The 25,854-nt window shown below is 42.5% G+C and overlaps 1 protein-coding gene across 3 annotated transcripts in view; it reads right to left on the bottom strand.

Annotated features, from left to right (window-relative positions):
* SUGCT (succinyl-CoA:glutarate-CoA transferase) overlaps nt 1-25,854 on the bottom strand; it is a 536,399-nt gene that overhangs the window by 469,309 nt on the left and 41,236 nt on the right. For all 3 annotated transcript variants that reach the window (XM_074986040.1, XM_074986041.1, XM_074986039.1), the window contains one exon: nt 11,335-11,426. In XM_074986040.1, coding sequence (XP_074842141.1) covers nt 11,335-11,426 — 92 coding nt within the window. The remainder of the gene's footprint in view (nt 1-11,334; nt 11,427-25,854) is intronic.

Consider the following 25,854-nt stretch of genomic DNA (forward strand, 5'->3'; position numbering starts at 1 on the left):
ACCATAGCCAGACCTGAACTATGGTCTGAAGAAGTGGGTCTGTCCCACAAAAGCTCACCTAATAAACCATATTGCTAGTCTTTAAAGTGCTACTTGACTGCTTTTTGTTTTGATAATGTATAGACTAGCAAGGCTTCCTCTTTGTTATTACACCAATCTAAGTGTCTATAAATTCTTATATGTCACAGGCAGATAACAGAAGGTATGCCAGTGCTCACGGCCCTTCTAAGGGCAGGGAAATTTTGGTTTGTCATGGAGTACCTTGTCAGAAAATCACCCAGATTGTTTCTGACTCTCAGGAAAGGAAGGGACATGGAAGCTACCCAGCGTTCCCTGTAAGCTGTACACTTACGCAGCCATTCAGGAGAGATTCAGATTCCACCCAGATGATTAGTAGAATCAGTTATGTCTTTTGTTTCTACTGCTGGTGCATTATCCCACATGCCTTGGCATACATAAAGAAATCATTCCAGGCATGGATGGAAAAAATCCACATAACCAGGTTTCATGCAATTTGAAGGAGTGTCTGGAACCACCGGAACCTGCCCTTGGGAAGGTGTGAAGAATGGCTCACATCCCCACTACCATTTCTCAACACACTCTGCCTCTGACCAGCAAAATAGGATGAATGCCCTGCCTTCTCAGGTGGGCTGTCACCACTCTTAAGCACTTCCTAAAATCCCTGGGTGCCAGAAAGAATCCAAATAGCAGTACCTTGCACTGATAAGAATTTGATCCTAGCATGTACATCAAGTATTTCCTGCAAGGATGGCTATGTGAGAATACATATATTGTAAGTTAACTGATATAAACCAGTCCTGAGTCTGTAGAGGTGCAATGAGGGAAGCAAGCAGCACCATCTGGGGGTGACGTATATATTCCTTTGGACATCCAAGGTCTAGGATAGGATGAAGATCTCCTTTCATGTGCAGGAAAAAGTAGTAGTGGAAACCTCTCCTCTATACTCCTTAAGAGCATCCCAGATGAAGCAACAAAGCCACTTCTTGTAAGAAGTGTCTTCCAAGAGAGAGAAAGCGATTACGTAAGCAGAAGGGCGTAGAAATTACTGGAATATCCACAAGCAACTATTTCCAAACAACAATTTGACTGAGGTGATATTGGACCAAGCCTGTTGGAAAGAGGCAATGCAGCTGCTTAAGACTACTCCCAATTGGATGGAAGGATGACATAGGAAATAGATAATGGGATTTTTCTTCAGTATCATGTCGTCTTGGCTCCATCTCCAGTGTCATCCAGTGTCAGTGTGCCATCTCCACATGTCCAGTGACACAAATTCTGTCCCTAGTGGGGACCTTGGCAGTTTTATGAGGGCCTACCTTGGTCTGAAAATTGGAACAAGCACTTGGAGCTGATGCCTTTGGTGACGCTGATGTCATCAGTGGCTGCATACTTTGTGCACTCCCTTGTCACTAGATACAGACACCTACTGCTGGACAAGTGACGCTTCTTTCTCTCTCAGAGAAGGTGTCTTTCTATGCTTGTACTCACATCTGGGCTCCATTTAGCGGCAAATGCCCTGGCATGGGGGTTATCAGCATCAAAGTAACCAATCATCCATTTCAGCTGAGATCTCTTCCCTGAACTGCTTTTTGCTGCTGTACCCAAACTAGACTGGCACCTGCGTAACCTGTGAGCTCTGCGCTTGTGCGGCTGCTCGGGACAGATTCCAGTACCACCCAACTGTTTAGCACATCTCCCACAGCTAGGTTTGTGTTTCTCCTGGTGGTGCACATCTTCACATGCCTCAGTGCACGTAAAATTTATTCCGCACTAGGATGGAAAAGATTAGCAGGAACAATGACTGGCACCTCCTGAAGTCATCCTTAGGAACATCCCCTTTGTTTCCTTGGAAGTGCACATCTCCTGGGGGGTCTGAAGTGATGCACATCAATTGCTTCAGCAGGTGTTGCTTCAGCTGCACTGCCCTCAACCTGCAGCTCTCGCCAACCCAAGCACTTTTCAAGCAAGCGGGTCTCCGCAGAACAGAAAAAGGCATCAGCTGGGCCCATCGACCAGGAGACAGAGCCCATAATAGGTCTCACAGGATTTAAATCTTTAAGGTTAAGAATCCACCAGGGAGGCAGGTGCATGGCACCCTTCCCCACTTCACAGGAAGGATACATTCCTGTTTCAAAGGGGTATTTAAGGAACCCAGATTCAACATGTTCACAAAGGTACAATGAGAGAAGTATTTCTTCTCAATCTAATCTGGAAGATGAATTTGAACCTCAGAGAAAACTAGCAAGGGGGACACTCCTTGGGTACCAGCTCATTGCCATGGGTGGTAAGAGAGAACTGAAGAATAATATAACCTGCACCATCCTTTATGTCTTCACATAGATCATAAGTGTCCCCAATGAATACTATTAAAAAAAATCCTTTCTTGCAGGCACAAGACACATGCACACTCAGACCAAAACCTGCTTGAAGGAGAACCTCCCAGCCAGCCGATCTATCCCACATACTGCAGGCATTACACAAGAATGGAACAAGGGATGTCATCTTCACTACCACCACCATCACGTGAACTAGAACAAAGTTAGTTGCCAGCATGCTTCAGTATTTTTTCCACCTCCTTGTTCCTTTTTAGTTCTGTGACCTGTTCTTTGACAAACTACCCAGTCAATACAAGTCCACAAGCAGCATGAGCTGTCCGCTGGCAGCACAAGCTACTTGTATTCAAGCGGCCTTCTAGAGGACCCAGTTGAGAACAAGGACTCACAGAGCAAGATGCTGTACATAAATAGTAAGAAATGGCCATGGCCCCTAAGAGCTTACAAGTTAAATTGACATGACAGGCAAAAGGTGGAGAAGAAAAGCAATATTATCCCCATTTTACAGATGAGTAAATAAGGTATAAAGGCATTTTCCCACCATCACATAGGAAATTTGTGGGGTGGGTGGGGAAGGAACTGAACCCAGATTTCCTGTGCCTTAACCTCCAGGGCACTACTCCTCTTGTCTGTTTTTCCTCCTCTCTCACAATTCCCCAAAAAGGACAAGTTTGCACACATTTGGATTTAGAAGTTGGAATGCTAGTGAGCAACCACAGCTGAGTAAACTGGCTAGGAAATAGTGTCGGAAATCATTTTAAATCATGTCAACTTTTGTCTACAAATGTGAAAAACCATTTATGAAATCCACACACAAGCCAATAATTTTTCAATTTAATGGACAGTTTCTGCTGAAATAATGGCTAGGACACAAAAGCCCCCCTCCCCCCCACCAAAGTCCTCTTTGTTGTTTTTTCTGCTACACTTTTCTTGCTGCCACTCCAGCTGCATCAAACCATTTCAGGTTTACGTACCCCTGTTTTCTGGACAGCTTTCAGACAGACACTTCCTTTTCTGTATTTTCCAGCGGTTTTGGTCTCTGTAGTTCTTATTTCGTAACTGACCTCCCCAGCCAGCTGTCAAATCCCGTTCTATTGAACATCTACTTTTCATTCTGAGCCTCTCTTTCCAAATCAAATTCCACTGCTCCCTGTGGCACAGAACTTATAATTCTCTAGAAGATTTAGTCCCATGGTGTCCAATAGGCTGTCAGTTTGTCACATGTGGAGAACGGGACAGAGCAATGTGGCGAACGCGGCTTGGTAGAGGCACACACTTAAAGTACCCTCTGTCCCTTGGCGCACACGCTCCGCTACTTGGTGGGAAAAGAGTGGCGGCGGCAGCAGCAGAGATGGCTCCTCCTGCAGCTCAGGGCTGGGCAGCACAGCTCAGGTGACATGGCACAGTTCAGGCGGTGCGGTGTGGCTCTTGGTGCTCGATGCAGCTCGGAGCTGGGCAGAGCAGCTCAGCCAGTACAGCTGGGGGTTGAGCTGGGCGATGTGGCATGGGGCTACGCAGCGCAGGTCTTGGTGCTCAGCGCAGATCAGGTCTGGGCTGGGTGGCGCAGCTCAGCTCTCTGGGGCTCAGGTGGCACAGCACAGCCTGGCTTTCAGCTGGGCAGCTCCAGCAGCACAGCTCCAGTGGCAGCTCTAGTGAGTCACCAGAGGTGGGGGGGTATCCTGCCTGACTGTGGGGGTGGGGGGCACATGGCTGCTGGGGGGGGGCAGTGCCAATCAGTTCAATTGGTTTTGGACACCACTGATTCAGTCAGTGTCACCTGGATCCTTAAATTTCTTTTATTTAAACAAAATGTGCATGCTTCATTCAAAACTTTGCTCTGAGGCGAAGATGGGGATGAGGAGTACAGGGAGCACGCTGCTCCTAGGGAGACAGGATTACCACAGCCCTCTCTGGCTGTAGCAGCTTGGGAACAGGTGAGAAGCACCTCTCCTTGGCTGCTACAGCTGCCAAAGGCACAACTGGGAAAGGGGTGCATAGCCCCTCACTTCTGGACAAAGGAAAACAGCCAGCAATGTTCCCATACCCATTGCGGCCAGAGGGAGGGGCGGCTCCCAACCAACCCCTTTAACCTGCCTGGTAATTCTGTCTCTTTTCTGTATGCTTTTACGAGAAACAACTCCATTTTAAGCACATCCAATTTTCCTGGCAGAACCTAATCCTTACCTTGCTTTAAGTTATGATCAGAGGAAGCTGTGTACCAAATCTGGTGGTCCTATCTCTTAACATTTAGTAGAAGTTCTTCAACAGACATGGATGCACAAACAAAGTCTCTCAAACACATAGAGTATAACAAAGCAAAAAAGCAGTACTGTACACTTTAAAGACTAACAAAATATTATAAATTATTATTGTTATAAATCATTTTGTTAGTCTTTAAAGTGCTACATGACTGCTGTTTTGTTTTGTTAGAATACAGACAAATATGGCTGCCTCGCTGTTGTAACAGTAGATTATTGTAATTTTGAAATTTGTCGTTTCATCCTGGTTTTAATTCTGTACAGTCTTATTCATTTCATTTACTAAGTACATACAATATCTGGGCCTCTTAATGACTAGCACAAGTGAAATATGGGGACATTCCCAGGTTCTTGATGGCTTTTAGTCCTTTTACTTAACATCAGTGGTTTAACAGAATCTATTCTGTTACCCAAATACCAGCCCTCCCTTTGACTCACTGGGAGCGACTAGCTGAGAGCTCTTGAGATATGGTTGGAGAGTTGGGGACAGATACCTCAGAAATCTTAGCTAACATGAGCATTGGTGGTGACCACCTGTAACAACAGCCTCAAGCGTGTACAGGGCTTGGGCAGAGTTCAGAACCCTTAGTTTCCACCAGTCACACTTGCACAGTGCAAACTGGCAAACAGGAGGGTGGGGTTTGCACTCCTCAAAGCAGACAGGAGATATGGCTAGAGGGGGAGTATTACAATATAACACTTATTTGTCATGACCATACAGCACGTGTTGTACAGATTAACCAAGGCAACAGAAAGACATGGGAAGAACCCCTTACTGTGTAGCATAGGGAGCTTCAGTGTCTGCTGCAGAAAGAGGGGCCCTTCACCGGCTGCAGGCAGAAAAGGTGTGAAAGGGGATGGAAACCTGCAGCTTTCTTGATCCTAATCCTAAGATTCTACAGGAGAGAGTTAGACGTAACATCCCCTTCATGTCTCCTCTGCCTTTTCAAGCCATTTGTTTAGGAATCGTTTTTTACTTATCCTACAATGGAACTTCCATGGGCAGGAGATGCCTGGGTCCCTACTTCAGTTATTTCATAATTAATACAAACGACAGCCTCTGCATCAGATATTTTATTCACCACTGAATCCAGGCTGTCTAAGACACTGACAATTTATTGAAACTAATGCTGATTACTGGATCTTTCAATGTCTCTTTTCATGCACTGAAATACCAAGAGGAGAGACACCTTAGAAATACTTCAGATATGTTACAGGATGTATGGGGTGTCCAGGGAGGGGTGGCACCTCTGGTGTGGGGACTTGTCGTGTCTCTTCAGGGGCAGTTCGTGCACCTTTGGTGCCCACCTGGCACCCAGCTCTCACCTGTGGCTCCAAGAAGCTGTAGCATGCAGCAGCCACACCCTGATAAACCGCTTCGACAGGCAGGCTAAACCAGGTGAGGGTAGCCAGCAGGTCTGAAACCTGCAGTGAGATAGGGAATTGCCTATCCCAGCATGCAAAGTCAGCCTCAGTGGACTGGGCAGATGAGATCAACAGCAAGATCCAACAACCAGGAAGGCAGTTCTGCAATGCTCTGTGGAGAGCGAAGGGCATGACAAGGCACCAAAGATGGCATGGCCATCCACTGTAGCCTAGGAAGTCCCAGCCATGACGACTTTTCGTACCGCTGGAACCAGGCTTCTGAGGTCGAGAGAGTGGACCTGCCCCTGTGCAACGGCTTTTCCACTTTAGACATTCTCCCGCGCGGGTTCTTTGCACATTCTCATCACTTCTGTCTACCTCAAAGTCCTACGGCGATGGTGGAGGGGCGAAGCGCCAGGTGTAGGTGACCACTGGGAGTCATAGCTCCAAACCTGCATGTAGGCAGCCTGTGGACTTTGGTTGCTCAACTCTGACCCCAGGACGACAGAGGAGTTCAGCAGCATCCCAGGCGACTGAGCAGGCCTTTATTGGAACAGCACTGCTCATCCTCAAAATGAAGAAGGGGACTAGAAAAGGTGTCCCAAAAATTGCTCGTCTCAACCAAAATGGCCAGCATGCCACAGCTGGCAGTTTTACCCTCACAGCGGTCGAAAAACAGTGAAAAGATGATATTTGCAGTATGGAATGTTTGCACCCTATTGGACAGGGAGAGTGCTATGAGGCCTGAGAGAAGAACAGCCCTCATAGCAAGAGAGCTGGCACATTATAACATTGACATAGCCGCCCTGAGCAAGGCCAGACTGGCAAAGGAAGAACCCATCTGCGAAACAATAGGAGATTACACCTTCTTCTGGAAACGCAGGCCAGAAAATGAAGACAGAATCTACGGAGTGGGACTTGCCATCAAGACATCACTTCTGCACCAGCTTCCTCACCTACCAACTTGCAGCAGTGAGTGTCTGATCAAGCTCTGCTTCCCCCTCAACACCTCTCGCCACATTACAGTCATCAGCACTTACACCCCCACATTGACTAGCAGCGACAAAGCAAAAGAAAGTTTCTATGAGGACCTTGACCATCTCTTGAAAGCAACTCCTCCTAGTGACAAGCTTCTCCTGTTGGGTGACTCCAACACCAGGGTCGACAAGGACTGTAGGACCTGGAAAGGGGTGCTGGGGCATCGTGGTGTTGGTAAGATGAATGCCAATGGCCGCCTTCTGCTGAGCTTGTGTGCAGAAAACGACCTGATGATTACCAACACTCTCTTCAGGCAAGCCAATAAATACAAGACCAGATGGATGCAGCCGAGATCAAAACAGTGGCACCAGACTGACTATGTCATCAGTCACAGGCAGGACATTCAAGATGTTAAGATCACCAGGGCCATGCGGGGAGCTGAGTGCTGGACTGATCCTAGACTCATCAGATCAGTCCTTATGCTGCACATCACGCCACTGCACCGCAAGAAATTCAAGGTTGTCAGACCCTCCTTCAACATCAGGAAGCTGCAACATACTGGTCATCGTGAGAAATTCGCAGCCTGCCTTAATGAAGTGCTGATGTCCCACGGACCTCTGACTGGAGACCCAACATAAAAGTGGGACCAGTTCAAAACCCTGGTGATGGAGTCAGCCAAGTCAACACTAGGACTGAAAAAGAGAGTTCACCAACACTGGTTTGATGAAAATGATGAGGCCATCATGAAGATCTTAGAGGAAAACAGATCACTTTTCCGCTATGGCAAAACAATCAGTCCTCAATCTCCAAACGTGATCGTTTCAAACACCTTCAGAGCCAGGTGCAAAAGGCACTTCACAAAATGCAAGATGAGTGGTGGGAGAGTAAATCTGATAAAGTCCAATACTACGCTGACACCAAGAACTCCAAGATGTTCTTCAGTGCTATCACAGCTATATATGGACCTTCAAAGCCAAGTACTACACCTCTCCTGTCTGCAGATGGCAACACCCTTCTGAGGGAGAAGAACAGCATCAACAATAGGTGGAGAGAGCACTTCAGCAACCTTCTCAACAGACCCTCCATTGTCAACCCTTTGACCCTAGACCAGATCCCTGAGAAACCCACAACAGACAGTCTTGATCTGCCCCCTACAGTGGATGAGGTCAAAAAGGCAATCAGCCAGACCAGCTCTGGCAAAGCCCCTGGGATGGACGGTATCCCTGCTGAAATTTTCAAAGCGGCAGAACAAGTGTCACTTGAAGTCTTTCACAACATCTTGATCGGCCTCTAGGAAGAAGACATGCTCAAAGACATTAAGGATGCCACAATCACCTCACTCTTCAAGAACAAAGGCAACAAAGCTGACTGTGGAAATTACCAGGGCATCTCCCTTCTCTGTACTGCTGGGAAGATCTTGGCTCAAGTCATCCTCAACTGTCTGGTCACCAGCATCTCAGAGGACAACTTACCACAGGCACAGTGTGGTTTTTGCCCAGGCTGCAGCACGATTAACATGATCTTTGCTGTTTGTCAGGTCCAGGAAAAGTGCATAGAGCAGAACTTGGATCTGTACGCTATCTTTATAGACCTAACTAAGGCGTTTGACACCATCAACAGAGAAGCCCTGTGGATTATCCTGTCAAAATGTGGCTGCCCAAGAAGATTCATTAACCTCATACACCTCTTCCACAATGACATGACTGCCTTTGTTCTTTCAAATGGCGAGTCCTCAGATCCATTTGAGATATACAATGGTGTGAAGCAAGGGTGAGTGCTGGGCCCAATGTTATTCAACCTCTTTTTCACGTGTGTCCTCAACCACACAGTTAGGGACCTGGACCACGGAGTCTACATAAAATACAGACTTGATGGATCACTCTTCGACCTTCGTCGTCTGAATGCTAAAACCAAGACGCTTGAGAGACTCATCCTTGAAGCCCTTTTTGCTGATGACCGTGCACTTATGGCACACAAGGAATCTGATCTCCAGCTCATTGTCAACAAGTTTGCTGATGTCACTCGCGTCTTTGGTTTGACTATCAGCCTAGGAAACACCTAGGTACTGTTTCAACCTGCTCCAGGATCTGCTGTTCTAATCGCTTCAATCTTTATTGGAGAAACAGAGTTAAAAAACAGTAAAGGAGTTCGAGTACCTTGGCAGTGTGATAGCCAATGATGGCTCCCTTGACAAATAAATCAATGCCAGAGTCTGCCAGGCCAGCTGGGCAATAGGATGTCTGAGAGTGCAAATGTTGAATCAGCACAATATCTGACAGTCCACTAAACTGAAAGTATACAAGGCTGTAGTCCTGACCGGTCTCCTGTATGGCTGCAAAACCTGGACCTTGCACAGAAAACTTATAAAACTGCTGGAGTGCTTCCACACATGCAGCCTGGGGTCAATACTGCACATTCAATGGCAGGACAGAGTTACGAACCCAGAAGTCCTGGACAGAGCAGGAACCATGAGCGTCGAAGCCATGACTCTGAAAGCCCAGCTTCGCTGGACAGGGCATGTCATACGAATGGAGGAGTCAAGAATCCCCAAGCAACTGCTCTATGGTGAACTTTCCCAGGGCAAAAGGAATCAAGGTAGGCCTCGCAAAAGATATAAAGACTGCGTGAAGGCCAACATTGCTCATGCTAGTTTAAAACCAGATCAGCTAGAGCAGCACGCAAAAGACCAAACAGGCTGGCGTGCTCTCATACGACACGCGTATGACAACTTTGAAGAGCAGCAACGCATACACCTCATTGATGCTCGTGAGAGGAAGAAAGCAACAGCAGCAGCCGCACCAACGGAGCCAGGACAATTCCCTTGCCCCCACTGTGAATGCCCATGCCGTTCAAAGCTTGGATTCCTCAGCCACATGTGAGTCCACAACCGATGAGCCTGTGCAAGCTCAAGATGTCATTGTCGGACATGACAGACTACCTACAGAATACATGTCACAGGAAACTCTTAATGTCCAGCACTCTATTATCCAGACCTCTCAATAACTGGCATTTTAACTATAAATAAATTTTAATTATATTTTCTATAAACACAGAATAGTGAAAGCTAATACAAATAAATACAGCAAATACAGAAAATACAGAATAAGTTTATAGAGTACAATGGTAAATGAAGTCGTCCGCATACATTTTTGTTTTTTTCTTAATATCTAATCTTATTTTTCTTTGGTGTTATGCATTGGTAGGTATACATCTCTATTGTCCAGAATATTCGAACGTCCAGCAATCTCCCAGTCCTGGGGCTGCCAAATAGGAAAGAGTTTACTGTTCTTAAATGCCTTTCTTTTGTTTAAGATTTTGAATGTGACATTAAGGCCCTTCACTCCAGAATTCTCTTCTATTTGTATACATTCCATATATACACATCAAGAACCCAAGGTCACTTTGTAGCTTAAATCTAGATTCTATATTTTATATACCAATTCTAAGGCTATGTCTACATTAGAGCATAAATTCTGTTTTGATGGAGTTATGTTAATTTTATAATGTACACATCTTCACTACAAATATCATTAGATTGAGTTTAAGGTCCAAAGGTTGACTTTCCTATTCCAGCTTTATCACGAGGAGTTCAAATTCAAATTTACAAGGTCAACTTAATTCTAGCGTAGACACAGCTTTATTTAATCTGATTTTATTGGCCTCTAGAAGTATCCCACAACAACCCTAATGTGTCCATTCCCACCATCACTTTCACCTCCGCTGCTCTGCAGGAGAGCAGGAATTAGGAAGCAGGAATCAGCCCAGGCTGTCTGGCTCAACCCCCTCCCCACCATCCAGGTGCCAGGCTCTCCGACTTCACCACCACCACCATTTGGCAGTTTGTTTTCAATGGGAGTGGGGAGTGAGGGCAATACTCTCTGGGATGACAACATCAGACACCCACAACCACATGTGGTGTACTTTTTCCCGTAACACACTGGTACAGATATCCAGAATGCAATGGAGGTGCAGGAACTGTATGATAGGTGCCTACAATGCCCTGCTGACGGAGTCCAGCTTAGCAAAGGTAATGGGGACACTTTATATCGACTTTCTAAACATGTGTAGACACTCACCATAGACTTTAAAAAATTTAATGGTATAAAGTCAACTTTAATAAATTTGACTTTATTTCCTAGTGCAGACACAGCCTAAATGCCAGGCTTTTTCCCAGTATTGTCCTTTTATACAATGTCTCTTCGTCAAGCGATTTACATTTCTCACTCACTCTTCCATCTTAAATTAAAGCTTAAATTTCATTTTTCTAGCTACCATCCTCCTTAATTGTTTTTATTTCTACAGGCCATTTTATTACATACAACATAAAGCTTCATTGCACAGGAAAAGTTCTTTACTATATTTACAATAAAGTTAAGTACCTCCGGCCCTGTGATATGCATAAGACCAGAAGCAGCCGCTGCAACAGAGTCATAACCTGCTCGCTGAAACGTTGGACCAGTCTGACCATAACCTAAAAACAAAAAGAATTATTTAAAACACAATCCATGATGCACACCACAGAAATACAGTTTACTAGTTAGGGAAGGGGAAAAAATGTAAAATAAAATGTCTCATGTTTATATATATATATGATATCTAGGTGGGGTGACCATACCTCTCCAGGTCAAATACAGGACAGGGGGATGAGCTAGTGTCCTGCCCAAAACAGGACAGATTGTCACCCCACCAGTCAGGTGTTGGCTTCCCTCTGGGGGATGCAACATTGCCGGAGAGGGGTGCGTGCTGGCTGCAGCACCTTTTGGCTTCCCCAAGCACAGGGAGTCAGGCTGCAGCCGCACTGCACCAGTTGGGCTCCAGCTCCCCCTAGTACTGGGGAGTCAGGAGCCAGGCACTAGCCCCGCTGGCCCCGCTCTGGCTTCCCCAAGCTATGGGGAGCCAGATCCGGTCAGCGGTGCCAGTGTCCTCCCAGGCCCTGGCAGTTCGGGAGCCGCCACACCACTCAGACTCTGGCTCCCCCAAGCAGCAGGGAGCCAGGCAGCAGCCATGCTGCTCAGGCTCAGGCTCTGGCTCCCCTGAGCACTGGGAAACCAGGCAGCAGCCACGCCGGTCCAGCTCTGGCTTCCCCAAGCCACAGGGAGCAGGATCTGGGCCAGCAGCACCAGTGCACTCCTGACTCCTCCCAGGAGAAGGGAGCTGGGAACCTGGCAGAAGCCATGCTAGTCAGGCTCCAACTCCCCACCGCGCAGGGAGCCAGGAGCCAGCAAATATGGGGCAATTAGCCCCTTTTCAGAAACAGATCAGGACACCTTCCTGGCGCCCGAAATACCAGGCTGTCCCAGCCAATACGGGACAGACTGTCACCCTATGTCTAGGTTACGCTGACAAGAAAGAAAAAAAGAAAGAAATACTGCAGTCTTGTATTTTCATATACTTCACTTCCTATACTTCAATCTGTATACAATCCCTTCACGGTTCCACCAATAACAAATTCACACCCACGCCTCCCAACCAGCGTGGTACTAGTGGCACAAAAACTCTGTGTGGACCAAAATGAATTGTTCCTTCCATAAATGCTGATGAGAGATCCCTGACTAACTTCTGTGGAAGCTTAAATTGCCACTGATCCACAAGGACTTCTACCAGCTTCCTTACAACCAGCTTCTTCCAGATGCATTAGCTCCTCTGCTATTGCCTCTGGCCAGAATGAGGTAAGTCACTTGCAGAGAAGCAACCTGGAGTAGAGAATGCCACTAGGGACTCCTCCCTTCCAATCCCACCTCTAACACTGACTCCATTTGTGGCCTTAATCAAGTTACAACCTTGCTATCTTAGTTTCCACATCCATGAAGTGGCAATTGCAATACTTTTGATTAGATAGCCTTTTCAAAAACCCACAAAGATACTAAAATTCAGAGACTGTACTCAACTGTCATTTCATTCAAATTGTGCTGTGAAAAAAAAAATTTTTTATTGTTTGTATCTAATCACAGATGGCAGCATAAGCAAGTTTCCTGCAGGAGGAGACTAGGAGGACATGAAAAGCTGGGAAGCTCATTTGCTCTTCCCCCAACCCCCCCACCCTCCCAAAAATACTCCCACACTTTTATTTTAAGAAAAACAAACATGTTCTTTCTGGATATAAGGACTCACAATTTTTCACAATGCAATGACAGACTCCAGTGATAAGTACTGTTATCTCCTAAACAGTAGCATCAACATCATTTCAATGTGTTTGGGTCTACTTCAAAAACAAAAGACCTTGCTCAATAGAAAAACACTCAAAACAACAATAAGTTACTGAACAGTGAAACACAGTGAAATAAGTGAGCAATTATGAAGACCAAAAAGGACTGGCCTCAGTTGTTAACAAAGAACAGACATCCCAACAAGTCTATTCATATAAATGTTTTCACAAACAGGAAGCATCTGAAAATTAAACATTTAGGAGGTAGAACAAAACAACCATAACCACTCCTTACAATGTTATTCTGATGAGGACAAATGCTCGTCCCTCAAACTATTCCTTCTGCACTTTTCAGTCACGAGCGAAGTTATTTTTTTTAAGTTTTCTAATATCCTTCATATGATAGAATATATATTATAAAGTTCTCCCAATTTATTTTACACCTATAATTTGATTTCAAAACATTGCTCAGTGCTATGTGCTGGTTGCAAGGTTAAAACGAGCTGGTGCCATGTGAACTTTAACTAGCTGAAAAATATTACAGTAAAACAGGAATGTGAGTAAAAAATTATATTTTGGACTTGAATTTACTTCACTTGAAACTGCTAACACCAGTATATAGCCAAAATTCATTTTGGTGGTAGGAGGTTGAACAAGTGACACAACATCGGAGGTTAGAAAAAGAGACAGTTAGAGGTATCCCAGCCTTGAAAGTTAAGGGACAAATAACTAATTGTAAGGTTAAAAGATCTAATTTTCTCTCTCTAGAAACAAAAGAGACAATTAGTACATGTTTTTGGCCCAGTTAACTACACAGATCACAAACAAATGAGGATTTAGCCACAAGTTTGAACAAATGTGGGTGTTTGATCATGTGCCCATACAGGAAATAGTTTTTTTAAAATGTTCAGAGGCATTTTTTCTCCCAAGTTGGGGCACACATCTGAGAAGAACTCATAGCATATGTGCATCATCAACTCGGTCTTGTGCTTGCCCAAATACCCAATGCACATTTCCGCTCAACTTCAGCACATGCACAAATACATACAAAGACAACTATACATGCTTATCTCTGAAAATAGGTTCCAAGTTATTATATACCAACTTGAATGGGCAAAGTTTAGACATATTACATTTGTTCTAAGCATTGAACATGTCAATTACATTTATTTTGTTTTGTGCATACGGCGGGGTTGGAACAGGTAGGTTTATAAATTACATATAATAATTTAGGGAATTCCTAGCTGCACAACTACTGAAATATTTATTTCTCTACTGAGTTTGCTTTAAAGCCACAAGAGTCCTTCAAGTCCTGTCAAGTGACATTTCTGAAGAAATGAGGGAAGTGTTTCACACTTCCAAATCTCCACCCCACGGTTATAGAGCCAGTTCCTCCGAGGCCCTGCTTGTTTTCCATTCTGACTGCATTCCCAAAGGAGGAGTATCTTTCAGGACCAGGGCATTCTAAGTCATTTTTATTTCATTCACACCCTTCAAAGCAGTCAGTCACATCATCAAAGAGGCAATAAGAAAATAAGACTAAGCAGCAGCAACTGCTGCCAGTCTAGTCCCCAACTACTGTCCCACAGTTGTCATTTCCAAAGAATTATTTAATCTGACTTGTACAATACATACCAACCGGCTTACACCACACTGAACACAAACTGGAGACCAGCTTGTATATCCAACACAGCCATTTATGTCAGTGCTGGCCACAATTTACTCCCCCCAGGCTGCAGCTGCCACTGTCCTGATTTGTGATGACAACCCATTTTCTATCCACTGAGGAGCCCTGTTATTAATTTATTGTCCTTCCTCTCTTGTGAGCAGGAAGAGAGACATGGTATGAAACAAGTATCAAAGAACAAGTTCACTAGTTTGCTGGTGTCAATGCAGGCTGGCGTTCATTTTGTACCACATGTAGAATGCTTTAAATGTCTGGCACAGCTTATGTCCTGCTCTCAGCTGGGGATGAACTAGATAACTTCTCGAGATCCCTCCCAATCTTATACACTTTGTGAACTCTATGGTATTACTCCAGCAAGCCCCGCTCCCTCCGGATGTGATGTTCCAAACACCAGTGGAGAAAGCTGCAGATCCTACTGGCTACAATTAGCACTCTGTTTTGCAGAAACTCTTGCACAACTGCATTCGTGCAGCATACAAGGCAGCATATACAGTTAAACTGCCTCTGACATGTAACATTCCCATCATCTCCGGGACATTAAGCCACAATGAGAGAGGCCACAGTGAATCATCCCTCTTGATTTTTGCCAACAGCTAAATGCAGTAAGAGATGGTACCAAACACACCACGTGCAGGATGCTGTCGTTCCCAAGCCTGATTTTCTTCAGGTTGCGAGGAGCTCTTACACTGACAGCTACATATGGTAGGAGGACAAGATAAGGACAAGGCTATTAGGGATATAATAAAGCAGTTCGCAGCTACAGTTGAAGGAATTCCAGAAGTCAATGTTACTGCAGGTCTAGGGGTCAACATTTCAGTACAAAACAACAAAAAATGCAGGTATCAAAGAAAATTTCCCTAACCGAAAGATAATAATTATGTCAGGATAAAACTAATACTCTTCCCTGAAGCTGGTGGAATTATGGCAGAAGTGACTGTATCTGACAGCCTTTTCCCAGGACTAGGCCACAATGAGCTGTTACAAAACTGATCTCATATACGAAAAAGTTGTGCTTGTGTAATGTAATTCCTAACAGACACTAGGACTGTGAGAAAATCTCCTCCTCCTCAGGTTTTTTCAGCTGAATTAGTACACAGAATTCTTTCCCAGGTATTTCCCTGGTGGGTCTTGCACACATGTTTGGGATCCAACTGATCACCATATTTGAGGTTGGGAAGCAACTGTCCAATGGGTTGGCAGAGGCAATGGAGGATTTTCACCTTCCTTGGCAACGTGGGGCATGGTCACTTGTGGCCATAAACTAGTATAGATGGTGGATTTTCTAAGTCTTTAACCATGATTAAGGATTTCACTAACTCAGCCAGAGAGTAGGAATCTACTATATGAATGGGTTATGTTCTAATCTGACCTCTGCAGGCTACAGATGATCATGATGGTCCCATATAGACTGAAAATCTATGAGCTGGATCACAGAACTCAGTCAAAATATAGCAGCTCTTGTCTGAAAAAAAAACACATGCATACTGCTTCTTCTGAGCTGTGGCAGCTCATGCTCTTATGACAGGGGGTCAGCCAGCCAGAGGCACGTGGGAAATCCCATCTGACATATCCTAATGAAAGGTGCTGAAACATACCACAAGAGCTAAATAGGATGACGTTTGCAAATATAAGAGGAAAAATGTTTTGCAAAAAAAGCAACAATTAAGACACTCAATGACACACAATTAAGACACAGAGACACACTGTTCTAACTATTGCCACATAAATCAAATCCTAAGTTTGCTAGAAGGACTTTTTGTCATCCAAGAGAGATTTAATAATACTAATAGTAATAATAATATTAATAATAATTCCGTTAACCAAGGAAAGGAAACCTTTAGGGTGCTCCAAAAGAGTAAAATTATGACTAGCAGGACAAAATATTAGGAAGGGGAAAATTTAGGCTGAAAAAAACATCAAGAAACCTTTCATGACAGTGAACATTACTAGAACTACAGAGCAGTCTCACAGGTGATGTTGCCAAAGATCCCATGTTCGAGATATTTAAAATTAAACTACAGAAGCAGCTAGAACTTACTTTCTACAGCAGAGAACACTCCTGCACTGGTACAGCCATGATGTATGTACCTTTTCCATCTCTACGTGAATAAAGCCATGTTAGCCATGAAATAGCTTTTCTTTTCTTCCCCCACCAAATGAAAGTGGTATTTTGCTACATTTATAACAGACTCTTCATAAATGTTAAGAAAGCTGGCAAACCAAACAGTGACCTTGCCCCAAACAAAGCCCCATGTGTCATCTCTGGATCTTGCGCTGTTCCCAGATGTGTACTGCAACCATATTCAGACACTCTTTATTTGCTTATTTAAGGGTTCCCTATGGTATGAGAATTCCTTACAGATGTATTAAAAAAAAAAAAGTACTCTTTGCCTACAAGTTGTATGTAAGCAACAAGGGCAAACAGACATCAGTAAAGTAAAATGTTTTGCAAGTCTGTCATTTAAAGGGGCGCCAACTTAAAAATCATGTCTGGTGAAGTTTATTCTGAACCTACTATTGTTACAAGTAACATATACAAATATTTTAACTGAGAATGATTATGGAAAATTCACTTTCCATGATTTTTCAGTTTTGTTTTGTTTCATGCCTTTTACAACATTGTGTTTTGTCAAGTTTCACTGTTTTGCAAGCAGGGTCAGTCATTTAAATACCATTTAAGCCTTAAAAAAACCTGCTTTCAAGCTGATGTGCCTTTAATTAACAGCCTTTAATAAACCTTAAATTGGACGTGCCTATAAAATTAATGATTTCTGATGCCAAAATGTTGTCCAAAATATCAATATCTTGTACTAAACAAAAAGCAAATCCACCAATTCTGCACTTCTTCACAATTCAATAGCAAGATAAAATTTTATAAGATTAAATATAAAACAAATTGTATTGTCGGGGGTGGGGGGCAAAATGGAGACATGCTGTCAGCCTAGAACGATTCCCTGTAGTAGGATTCCCTCATGACAAATGACTTAATGTCAGTCTATACAAGATATTCTGAGCAAAACACAGAAAATATGTTCAACACAGGCATTTCTACAAATAGGAGCTAAGTATCGTCACAAATTTAATCCAGATAGATGGATATCCCTACTGAATAACAAATTAATGAGAAACACCTTTAGACTTGTTCTACTGCCAGAAGAAAACATTCAATTAAATACAGCCTACATCTTTATTTAATAAAGATTAATGAAACAAGCAGAAGAACACAAGCAATTCTCTATTACGAGAAAAGCCAAAATGTAAGAGACACATTATATGACTCTTTGCAACGTTGGAGCTGCCAGATAAGTTAGCAGAACAAATAATGACTTTCAGAAAACGCCTGCCATGTGTTGGGCAGAAGAAAAGGAAGTGCAGCTTCCTGGTTAGGCACACTTAAAGCAGATCAGAACCAATACAAAAAAGGTGAAGCCAGAGCCAATTGCCATGAGAGATGAAAGAGAAAAAAGTAAACTCTTGACAAAAAATATATAAACCTAACTGACAATCTTGTAAATAAAACTCATACATTTAATGTTCTGATAATTCCAGATACGCCAATGCCCTGTCTGTATCCACCTGATGTTTGTCGTCTAAGACTGTACACTCTTTGGGGCAGAAACTGGATGTTTTTGTTCCGTCTTTGGATACCGACTAGCACAGCGGTCAGCAACTCCCAGCATGTGTGCGAAGAGTGGCATGCAGCAAAAGCTCAGCCCCGCCCCTCTTCCACCTTGAAGCCAGATGCTTGCTCAAAGCCATGTCACTTGTGGCTTAACAAAAGACCAGATGCTACTACCCAACATCTAAACACTAAAGCTCTGTAACTTATTAATTGCCTTCATTTATTAATGAAGCTGATGTAAGTAGGACTAGTAGTGATTTAAAAAATATCACCAGCACTCGGACCATACATAGACATCAAAAGAATACAATTATAAACTGACTCAAGAGAGATTTTTCAAAGGACAAATGCAAATTAAATGCCCAAAGCCCACTGGGTATTAAAATGTGATTGTGGCACCCAATGTTGTTAGGTTCCTTTGAAACCCCTAAGCTCAGTTCTGGACTTGAACCAAAGCTATTAAGACACTAGGAATATTTCCATTGACTTCAGTATGTTTTTAATCAGACCCTACTGCCTTCCAGATCATGAATTTTGGCTCCTCAGCAGCCTGTTATAATTGTGAAGAGATTTCCAGAACAACAGAAGAGGATTTTTTTCCATTCATATAGTCTAGGGTGCAATGATCTTAAAGGATAGAAGAGCTTATGCGAATATTATCCTTTATCCCTCAATCAGCATGCATTTTAATCAGTTACATCTTGAATCTCAGCTGGGAAGTGGTTTGTGTCTTGACTTGGAGTAGCTTTACTATATGACCTTAAAAAGGTAATGAGATTCACTAGGCCATCTTCTGAAAAAAACATTATGATGTTTAAAATAAATACCTGGCAGAGATTAGGCTTGCAATTATAATGGATTTTTTAAGGTACATTGGAAATAATTTTTCCACTCAGGGTTGTCTAAATATTTTTTAAATTTTCCAGAAACAACCTCTTAACATATAATAGAACACACACATTTGCCTTCACTTTTTAATTACTATGAAGGTCAGTAGGGGCAACGATCTGTCACAAACGTCTGGCTGATGTTGGGAACTGGCCAAACAGTCAGTTGAGGGACTCTTGTGCTCCAGACCAATGGACTATGACGCCACCTTTGTTACTAGCTCAAATGTGTTTCATGGGGATCTGCACATAGGTGGAATGGTGGGATGAAGAGGCTAATGGAACCTTTGAGAGATAAGGAATAGAATTACTGAGGGCACAAGTGTCGAGCCAAGAAGCTCTGCTTAAGTATGGAACTAGGAAAGTAGTATTTCTATGGAATATTAGTAAATTAAACTGCTTTTATTAATTGGATCATACAAATGGTTCCAAAAGTTAAACTCAGCACAACAGATCTTCAGATGGTGTAAACAGACTTAGCTCTGTTGACTTCAGTGCATTTCAGCTGAGGATCTGGCCCAGTATAACCATCATGTTTGAGACTAGCAATTAATTGCTTTGTGCCACACAACTATGAATTTCTCTATCAAAATCAGTGGATCGTGACACAGCTTGGAGGGTGAATGCTTTACCTCATATTTTTGACCTGTTGAACTCTAAGCTAGATTTCACTTACAGTCATCAACATAAATTTTTCACCTTTTATGTGGTAGTTAGCCTCTTCTACTCCTGCAACTTGGACAATAGGCCACGGACAACCATTCGCCAGCACTTCCTGTCCTGGATGATCTTTTCCAGTTCCGACCAAGTGTATCCCATTTTTGTTGTGTCTGCCTTCAGGTCTCTACAACAGGTGTTTCTTGGGTGCCTTCCTTTCCTTCTTCCTTGTGGGTAAGGTATCAATTCATTCCTGAAGGTGTAAGGAACTGTTGTTGTAGACCAGACAAGTACAGATCTGGGAGAGTCTTCCCAGGATATAAGAGCCAAACATAATTTTATGAAGAGTTCAAAGTTCCAGTCTTAAATGCACACAGTTAAGTGAAGTTGTGTATGCCTGGTATAAACTGCTACCCCATCATGAAATACTGAAAACTTACAGTATTATTCATTTATTGTTTACAAAGGTGTGACATGCACAGTGATATTAAAATGGTATATGCACCTTACTTATGAAAACATCCAACCTTAATAACTGATTGCTAGAACTCTCCAATTTTACACAATTTTTCTATCACAAATTTAGTTAGTGGGCCAGCTAGCAAAATAAATCATATTTCACAGATCACAAGGCTATAATTACATAATGGACAAGCTTCTGAATGGGTCTCAGCCTCAATACCTTTATCAAACATACTTAATATTAGCTCTAATTGTGCTTATTTTAAACCTTCCCTTATACTGTTTTCCACTCTTGTGGGAGTGCGTTTAAACAAGCAAAAATCTCAAAATCATATAAAGGCACAAGGGGACACAAAGTGGACTATAACCCCTTAGTAGACAGCTATATCACCTACTGTTTCACACCATGGACCACCTAAAACAACACAAACTTTGCACAGTATAAATAAACTTCCCACGCAATACATAAGCAGAATGAATCTTTGATAAACATTGCCCGTAGCAGATGCAACTGTCACTACACTTTCTCAAATATTCCTTTTTCATAATGGTATTCTTTAAAATACTTAGGCTATGTCTACACTACAGCGTAAATTTGAATCTAAGGCACGTAGCTATATTTTAAATTGTGACTGTTCACACATCAAATACCTTTATTTCAAATTTCGGGAGTGCTGCGGCCGATATTCTTATTCCAACAACCCAAGTGGGATTAACAGGAAGTTCGAATGTAAGTGTTTGAGTTAACATTAGTGTGGAAACAGCTTCCATTTAAACAAGTTTAATTGACCTCTAAAGGAATCCCCCATGTATCCCACAATGCCCACCCCCAGTTGTCCATTCTGGTCCATTGCCTCTCTGATGCTCTCCAGGCGCACAGGAAGTAAGATAACAGGAAGTCTGTGAATTTAAGATTTCAGGGTCTGGCTGTCACTGGGGGGAGTCTCTCTCCCTGCAGCAAACATTTTCCGGGGCTGGCTGTTACTGGGGTGGGGAAGTTTCATTCTGAAAAAATGGTCATTTGCTTTCCACAGGAGGGGAATAAGGGCAATGCAGTGTGGGAAGGTGACATCACATACCCTCAACCACTTTCGGGGCATTCTTCCCCCACACTGTACCAGTGAAAAAAAAAAAAACAGAATTCTATCGGGCTGAGGAAACTGTGGGATAGGTTCCCACAACATACTGCTGTGGCAGTCGATGTTTGGCAATTTAGTGTGGCAGCACTAATTCAACTTTGTCGGGACTTTGTGGGGAAGTGAGGATACTCACATTCGAATTTCTAAAACCCAGTGTTACAAAATTGATTTTAATAAAATTGAATTTATCTTGCAGTGTAGATGTAGCCTTATTTTAACCTCAAATTCTCCAACTTGTACAGTCTTAAGGACTGCAGGTATCTTACAAGTTAATGAACTCCATTCATTTTCACTAATTTCTCCCATGGTGGAGGGGCGGGAGATCCCATTTAACAAGAGGTATAGAGGCCAAAGAAGAAAAAAAATGGATGTTTGAAATCATTGACAAATAATAAGACATTGTTCTGACATGGTTATGAATGATCTTGGGGCAGATCCCCAATTTCTGTAAATTGTCAGAGCTTCATTGAAGTCAGCTGAGCCACAACTTACTCCCGGTCAAGGGCTTCCATTTTATTCAAGGTCTTACATTATGAATGATTAAGAATACTTCACATTAACCACTCAGGATATCATAAAACTAAGACCTTAACACTAAGGAAAAAGGCATTGATCAAAGCACAGTGGGTTTTTTCTTATTACTATTATTGTGATTAAACTGCGGATTTCTTCAAACTACAGTACTAATAATTATCCCCAGAACAGTCTACAATAATACTTTTCTGTGATGTTTATAAACAGCTTTACTACAATATGACAAAATTATTTTTGAAAAGGCCACTTAGAATAAGGAGCTGGATTCTGTTCTTGGATAACCCATCACACCAAGGCAAAACATGGCCAACTTCCCTATCACCTCTCTTGATTAAATTGGCTCTATAGAGAACATTTTCAAGGCAGTGAGTGTCCTGCAGCAAAAGCTCCGTGCAAGCCTTTTAAAGTGTACCATTCAAGTACATTGTGAATTAGTACTTTTTTCAAACACAGGGTAGGATTCATTGGAAAAACTATAATATCATGATTGGTGAATACAATAAATGAACATCAATGAAGTAATACCAAGACAAGGGTATTGAATACATTCACTGAGCATACTCTCTGTCCCATGCCTGAAGTCTCTTCCTCATTTACAAGTTTATCTCAGTCTGTTTCATTTTAAGCATAATGGAACACAAGAAGCTATCAGTGTTACTACTAACTTTGCAGCTTACCCACAAACCTGTTCTTATTAAAACCTTATTTTGCAGGAAAACCCACAACTTTTAATGATAAAATTTTCTCCACAGATACACAAATGCTTTCAAGGTTCAACAAGGGGCACAATGCCAGACACTTCCATCATCTTCACTTCCATAAATGATAAAAGTTCTTTCTCCAGTGACCACTGTCTTTTTCCCACAACTAAAACTTTAACTTTTTCTTTTTGTATTGGAGAAATGTTTTCTTTTACCATATTATTTTCAATACATAGAATTAACACAGACCATATGCGCATTGGTTTACATTTTTGGGTCAAGATTTGCTTCATACAGCATTCCTACTAATTTAATATACTGTAGAAAATATAGTAAATGGACTTATTAAGGACACTGCACCACACATCCATTTTTAATAAGTCAGATTTATCAACAAGTGATCAGCACAAGCTGAAAAAATGCTGTTTAAAACTAAAAAGCTTCCCACCCCCACATTGTACAATTCTGTCATGCAAAACAGCATGAATGACTTAGATATAAGAAAAGAAAACAGGACGTTACAATGAGATCTTGTTGCCAGAAAAGGGAGATTTGATTTTTTGGTCCCCCAAAGAATGGTAATAGGGATTCAAATGTTTGTTGATCTTTTCTTTAGTCATTCATATAAGAAACTACTAAACCCAAGTACAATAAAAGCTGTTTCACAAAATTTATTGCAAGGCTTTTAGAGCTGCCTAAAATCTCCCAGCTTTATTTTTGTTAACATAAGTAGGCATTAGTCCAAGTAAAATAGCTACTGAAAAATAAACATTAAACCATCAGTAAGTGTCTCCATAATTGCACTGGTTGCTATGTTGTTCATATCCATAACTTCAGTGGCCTATCTGGTTTCATTCAGTGTAAATTACACCAATGTCAGATTTTACCACTAACTTTGCTAAGGTATTCTTCATTAGGACTACAGCCAGCAGCCTACAATTTCAGATTTTATATCAAATAGTGCTTGCTGCAGGTCACTGATATTTAGATGGAAGGTTAAGACATGACTGTCAAACCTTTAAAAACTAGCTCCTCTATGTGTGTTTAAAGTAAATATTGAATTTTAATGGAAGAAAGAGTTATCACATTCTTATTAAACTTTTCATACACTTTTTTACTCAACAAGGAATGAGAGTGCTGACAATGAGTTATCTATCAAAGCTGCACAAATGCTCTGCTGTTTCTTATTCCTAAACTCTCACCTCCTTTGCTTTTCAGACTATGAGATAGGTGGGGCTGAGCTGCCATTGCCCTCCTAGGACAGAATATTAAATGGAAGTTTAAAAGCTAGCTCAGTGACTTCGGGTGAAGGTGTGCCCTGCATGCTGCTGGTGTTTTGGAGGGCGATGCAAAAAAGCTACAGTGGAGTTGGAGCCACTCAGACAAAATCCCTCCTCAGAGTTGTATAAGCATTTGCTAAACTGACACATGGCAAACCATCAGATTTACTGCCTGTGGCATGGGAACAAAGTGCTCCCTGCTCTGCTTCCAAGCAGCTCTGTTCCTCCTCACCTCCTTTTAGACAGTTTGCACCCACTGAGAGTGTGGGAGGGGGCAGGGATTACGCACCCCAAAAGATTCTAGCCAGCAGCGCAAGTCAGGTGTAATCTCTTTACACAAGCATACCATGGCAGAGAACAGACAAGAGTTTGGCCTATAATTGTTGGTATGTTACATTGTCAGCACCGCACACCTGAAAGACTTGGGCTCATTTGCCAAAGATTTGTCATTATAGTGAATGTCACAGGAGTGGCCTGATTTGAGTAGATTGGTCTTGGAGCCTGTAAAGCTATCTGTAACTTTGAAAGACCAATATCAAAATAAAAACTCACCTAACATGTATTTACTTGAGACAGGAAATATTGCTTATGTGCAACATGTCCTCATGTCATTAAGTCTGTTCCATGGGGTATACAGTAAACTCTTTCATATCCAGCAGCTCTGGGACTGGGAGGTTGCCAGCCATTCAAATATTCTGGATACTAGAGAGGTATACCTAGCAATGCATAATACTAATGGAAAACAAGATTAGATATTAAGAAACAAAAACGTTGGCAGAGTAGTTTATTTACCAATGACAGTAGCATTGTAGACTGTAAATGTATACTGTATTTATCTGTATTTACTTTCACTATACTCTACTTACGGGAACATAACTAAAATTTACTTATGGTTAAACCGCCAGTTATTTAAGAATTCCAGATGACAGAATGTCAGAAATGAAAGAGTTTACTGTATTCCCTAAAGGTTAGGTTTTAGTGTGGAAACAAACTCTGTAAAAGCGATGTTGTGAGGTTCCAGTTTATTGTGCTTCAAGCACATCTAACTCAAATGCGCCCAGTTTACAAACATAAAGATTCTTTTTCTTGTTGCCAACACAAAATCTCAAACTGAAGTTTGACTCTTCCCATTTCTTCATTAGCTAGAATAAAAGATTCTATTTCTACAAACTAAATTACACCCACATTTGTACCTGTACAATTCTATGGTTTTTACATTCTGCCCTTCAGATTCCATATTTACATGGTCACTTTAGAGTACAGTAGGGACTCAACATTCACCAACCTAATGTTCACGAGTTCAATTATTCGCGAGTGGCCAGCAGCTGCCACTTCCCCCGGGCAGGAGCACCGGCAGCCGATGCTTCCCCCAGGGCCCCTGGTAGAAACAGCAGCAGCCGGGATCCAGGCAGGAGCCAAATTCACAAAATTGAACATTCACGAGGGTTCTCAACACAGAACCCTCATGAATGTTGACACATTACTGTACAAACATGCTGGTTTCCACTCAGAGAAGGATGCTCAGGATCCTTCCTGCAACAGTAAGTAGAAAACCTGTACACGTCAGGTTCACAGATTAAGAACATGCCTTCCTGATTTTACTGCCAATCCCACACATTCTTCAAGTACGAGTCATGCTCCCAAAATTGTCATGATCATGATTTAAGGAAAAAGAATACATTTGGGGTTTGATTATTTGCCTTCAGATTTCTGAGCCTTTCAGTCACATGCGGGCTGGCTTTCCCACTTTTTGTCCACAATTACAAAGACTAGACACCTTTTTAA

The sequence above is a fragment of the Carettochelys insculpta genome, chromosome 2, assembly GCF_033958435.1.
Source record: "Carettochelys insculpta isolate YL-2023 chromosome 2, ASM3395843v1, whole genome shotgun sequence".
NCBI lineage: Eukaryota > Metazoa > Chordata > Testudines > Carettochelyidae > Carettochelys > Carettochelys insculpta.